This window comes from Penaeus japonicus, unplaced genomic scaffold (assembly GCF_977035675.1).
Source record: "Penaeus japonicus unplaced genomic scaffold, GWHDUDI00000001_assembly GWHDUDI00000021, whole genome shotgun sequence".
NCBI lineage: Eukaryota > Metazoa > Arthropoda > Malacostraca > Decapoda > Penaeidae > Penaeus > Penaeus japonicus.
The window spans coordinates 8,468,189-8,473,188 of NW_028234423.1; the positions used below are offsets into that span (position 1 = coordinate 8,468,189).

The following is a 5,000-nucleotide window of genomic DNA, read 5'->3' on the forward strand; positions in this document are numbered from 1 at the left end:
CACTTAGAATATGGCACGTGAAAATCATGAATAGATTTGAGATGAGAATAGATTTATTTGCCCACTCTCCAGGACAGACATTAGTGCCACCTGTGCAGCACCCGATATATTGCAATCTTTTGTGCTCTTTTCCATTCATTTTTCATAATACTAGAGCCATTTTTGTGTTTGTACCTTTTTTGTTTTACTGTATTGTGAGACATATGTGCCATATGACAGGCTTTATCAATGATGCAGTAGTCAAAATTTGTAGTGTAGGGTCCATATCAGCTCGTGTTCTTTATACTCTGTTATAAAACTATTGCAGTTTTATGAGAGGACAAAGAGCAACTTCATTTTTTTCACATTTGTGAACTTTTCATAAATAAAAATGAAAGAAATGACCATCCAAAGCCAAGATTACATGAAGAGATAGGATAAAGGAGGTAAACCTATATTTAGGATTGCAAGTGCCACAGCAAAAGCAGCCAGACAGGGACAGGGGCACGTTGTAGACTCTGGACATGGTCTGGGTCATCTTTCTCTTCTCACTCTGCCTACATATCTTACATCACTACTAACTTACAGCAGGATGTCAGCATCCAACTGTGTGTCATTTCTCTCTGGAGATAAAGAGTATTCATTCCTGCTGGCGCTAGGAAAGAATGGTCTATCTGTGCTTTGGATTATTGACTAAATCTATTTTGCTGAATATCATCAGTAACTTAACCCATTGGTCAGTTTTAATATAATATGTATACAGTCATGTGGCGGGTTAATGTTGTATGGTACGGTGCCATCCGTCCATGACTGACTCTGCCTTGGCAGCAAATCATGCCATCTGCTGTCAATGTGTCAATAACTTAATAGTTATTACTCATAGTACAATAAAGAAACAGCAATCCACTCTTCCAAAATTTAAAAATGCAATCACAACTATCATCATTTATGTCATGACGCTTGCCATTAGGCCAAAAATTACATGTCCAGTATAAAGACATCCATCCACAATGGGTTAATGCCCCAGGGTAAGAAAATCAAAAATCATTTTGAAGTTGGCAAGGGAATAGTCTAAATGTTAAGATAACTTATAAATATCCAAATTTCGTATCTTGATGGTAATGGCTCTTATTTTTTTAAGGAGTAGAAACTGCAAGAACAAACTACTCATTTTGGATGTCATTGCTCTAATAAGAGTACCACCCATAATTATGACATAAGATTAATTTCTAGATTTGTATGCAAGAAGTTTAGTAGATTCATGAAAATGAAGCATTATTTCCAACAAAGTATAAAACAAAGTAATAATTGCAACAAATTCAAACTTTAGAAGGTACTAAAACAAAACACAAAAAATGATAAGATTTATTTAAAACCTATTTCAGCTGCTAAAAGTAATGCTTGATTGCATCTGTAAAATTTCATTTCATTCCTTGCAAAGGAAGACATATTTTTATAATAACAGGGGAAAAATATTCACCATCTTTTCTTAATTTATACAATAACATTCACTCTTTGGCCCCTTATCCTCACTCTCAAATAAAACTAGTTACAATAGTTTGCAATAAATAATTATCCTTACAACATTATAGTCCATATGTACAGTCTACTTATTTTAAGATCATCCTTTATGGTAGCCTTGGTAGAAGCTAATTAAAACTTTAAACCTTTTACTTGGTAAAATTGGTAGTCTTTCAGTTAAATTTGCATATACTAGACAACAAATTTTATCTTTACCTAGTACAAATATTATCAAATACATGAAATTTATAAAATATAGAAAACATACTAGGTCACCAGTCATGCCTACTAAGGAAAAAAATGAAGGTGCTAATAAACAGAAAAATACACATTTTGATGCTACTGCCTATACATACTAGTATATGTTCTATGTATTACATTTCAAAAGCTAAACAATAGTTAAACACCATCCTCTTAGTTGTGAAGTATCACTGGCATTAAGTTATATTTACATATTCAGCTCTTTATACAATGCAATAATTTTTTGTGAAACAAATAAGTAAATCATAATAAAAAAGATACAAAAAAAAAATATTATATAATAATCACTGTCTGTAATTACAAGTATTAAGAGTAATGTTTCACACCTAAAAAAAATATTTAAAAGAACATTCAAAAGAAAAATGAATAGGCAACTACAGTTTTAGGGTCTGTTGGGCTGGCATACAGATGGCTTGAGCAACTTGACTAGGGGTTGTTGGCAAGACTGTGATGGGCAAATCCCAAACCATGGTCTCTATTTCCAGTGAGCTTGGGGCTCGCCACTCTATCTGGTCCTCTGGGTTCTGAGGAGTGGATGGGCCTGGCACTTCTGTTTTGCTTGTTACAAACTCAAAGTGAAGTCGCCACTGCAGACTGACTATAATGAAAGAAAGTTCATCATAACACACATTCTAATAATTAGTATTTAAAAAAAAAAAAAAAAAAAACATGCATAAAACACAGTTGTATTTAATGAAACTTATAGCAAAGTTGACAGTAAATATCATTGTGTTTATAGTGCTCTGCCTAATGGGAGACCCAATTACTTCATAATAAAAATATACCCATGAATAGTCATCAGAAATGGGGATATTCATTAGACCAGAGGACCCAAGAAGTTCAACCTTCACAATCAGTGTTGGACACTTGTACCTTTGGTAGATTATAATCTATGTGCAAATATATATATTATATAGAGCATATCATTTCAATAAAGAGCTTGGTAGTGATAGCATGTCATTCACAGAAAGCCTCAATTGGATTAGTGACTTACCAAGATCTGATGTGAAAGTTGGTGTGACATGTAGGGGGATGGGTAACAAGAGGTTAGTGTGTGTCATATTCAGGCACACCTCATGGGCCTTGCTGTAAGGGACCAGCATGGGCTTCTGGGACGGACGTTGACGGCATGCTTCACTTATTACCTCTTCACTTTGGAGAGTTACCGAGTACTGAAAAGAGTTCATATCTTATAAATATATTTAAGGTTCAGGTACCTGAAAGATTTCTGATGGTGAAATCCTTAGTTTATGACCCATTTGTAAATACAGTTGAACCTTGTTTAGCCTTGAGGTTGGGGTTGGGATATGAACTGTTCACTATGACTTTGTTTTATTTTATTTTTATACAGAGATGGCTCTACAAGCACTTGGTCACCAAGGAGTCAGTCATTTACTTAGCCTAACTAACCTCACCAGTTTACTCCATTCCTTAGTTTCAGGGAAAAAAAACATATGTAGATAACAATAATAGCAGCAGCGGCTGTCATTAGGTGCTTGACAGCATGAATTTTAATCTACATTTAACATGGAAGTACAGGAGAGTCATGCACCCAGTATCAGTACATTAAGCTTCAGCCTTATAGTGTTAGTAGAAAACTATTTGGTAAATTAAGGCTACAGGAACAAGGATGCACAACAAACAAGCCTCTAGTGCACAACCTCACAAACAACCATTTGATCAAAGTAAGGCATCGCCCTACCCGAGCAGTGATTAAGCAACTTATCAACATCGGGTTAATGAACAATGATGTGAAGAAAACCTGTTATTTTTTTATGATAATATAGACACTCAATTACTAACCTTGAATAAATTAATCAGAGTAGTAATAATGACTGATCTTTTGATTTATGTGTGAATAAACACCTAAATTTTGTAATTATCAACAATCAAATCAAGGTTATCAACCAAATCTTGCCAAATCATTCAAGATTTTTAAAATGTTTTTAGTTTTAGTATTACTATATCATATATAGACTCCATATCATACCATAAGTCTAGAATAAAATAGAAAACACATCTTTAGATGCCCAGCCCAGACTAAACAACATAAGATGCGGCCCATCTAAGGAAGGGTTATATGTTTCAGCCATTAGCCATGATTTATTTAGGAAAATCACTTCTAAATTATTCCATCTAATAACTTAATTTTGGGGAAAAGAAAAGAACAGTCCAAACCTAGATGATCAGACTGACTTACCTGAACACAAGGGACTTCTGCATTACTGAAATCAAATGTAGCTACAATATCTTCGCCAAGTCTGAAACTTGTCTTGTAGATGCAAAAGCGTACAACTTTCCCTTGGGTGTTCGTTATATTATACTGGTTTACATTCTTCCTTGTTGACAAATTCTGTAAAAAAAATTCAAATCATTCAAAAACAGACTACATATTACAAAGGACAAAAAAAATTACCACTGTGATTCACGTTTCTTACAATAACAGTAAACAATCAATATATGATTATGTATCAGATTTTATTTTCTCTTTTCTTTACACATCTAAAAAGCAATACTTCTTTACAGTATATTCACACCTGAATAATCTGTAAGGCAGTATGTCTTGGAGTATCTCTCTGTGGTGTGTGGAGAAAGGGATTCGAGGGAGCCAATTCGCCACTCTCACTGTACACACACGCCTCACTCAGACCTGAAGATAGATTGTTTGGGATCGTTGCACAGATTAGTCTTCATTTCATATATTAGTTTTAGGATATTTCTATGCAATCCATCATTGATATTATATTGCAACTCGCTAATAACTTCCTCTCCTTCTGTCCAGTCAAGTTTTATATCTACATAAATCATAAATATATCCTTCAGCAACTGTGGCAACCAACCTTGAAGAACAATAACTCTGATGGGTACACGTAAAAGTTTGATTGGAGATCCCAGCCTTTGGACACCTATGGTTATCTTGTAAGCATACTTCAACAGCTGACCACGATAGGTTGGAGGTGCATCACAGGGAAGAGTTTCTCTGTACACAACTGTAATGAAGTAGCAATATACTACCAAACAGATACCATGACCTTAACTAAATTTATGGTTAAATCTTTTAATAATGTTTACATACAGAATGATAGAATAACCCAACATATTTAACATATGAATTCTTTTTTTTTTCTTAAACATAAGTATATAACCATTTGAACTAATGAGCTAGACACTGAATGAAATGTATACAAAGTATATACATAATTTTGCTGTAATAGGAGATCAAATCTTTCACATTCGGT

At 34.0% G+C, this 5,000-nt stretch overlaps 1 protein-coding gene across 2 annotated transcripts in view; it reads right to left on the minus strand.

Moving 5' to 3' along the window:
* Nucleotides 1-1,330: 1,330 nt before the first annotated feature.
* LOC122264894 (RAB6A-GEF complex partner protein 2) overlaps nt 1,331-5,000 on the minus strand; it is an 8,875-nt gene continuing 5,205 nt past the window's right edge. For both annotated transcript variants that reach the window (XM_043033980.2, XM_043033989.2), the window contains exons 5-9: nt 4,602-4,751; nt 4,299-4,411; nt 3,962-4,114; nt 2,756-2,933; nt 1,331-2,359 (exon numbers count right to left, since the gene is read on the minus strand). In XM_043033980.2, coding sequence (XP_042889914.1) covers nt 2,136-2,359; nt 2,756-2,933; nt 3,962-4,114; nt 4,299-4,411; nt 4,602-4,751 — 818 coding nt within the window. In that variant the 3' untranslated portion in view covers nt 1,331-2,135. The remainder of the gene's footprint in view (nt 2,360-2,755; nt 2,934-3,961; nt 4,115-4,298; nt 4,412-4,601; nt 4,752-5,000) is intronic.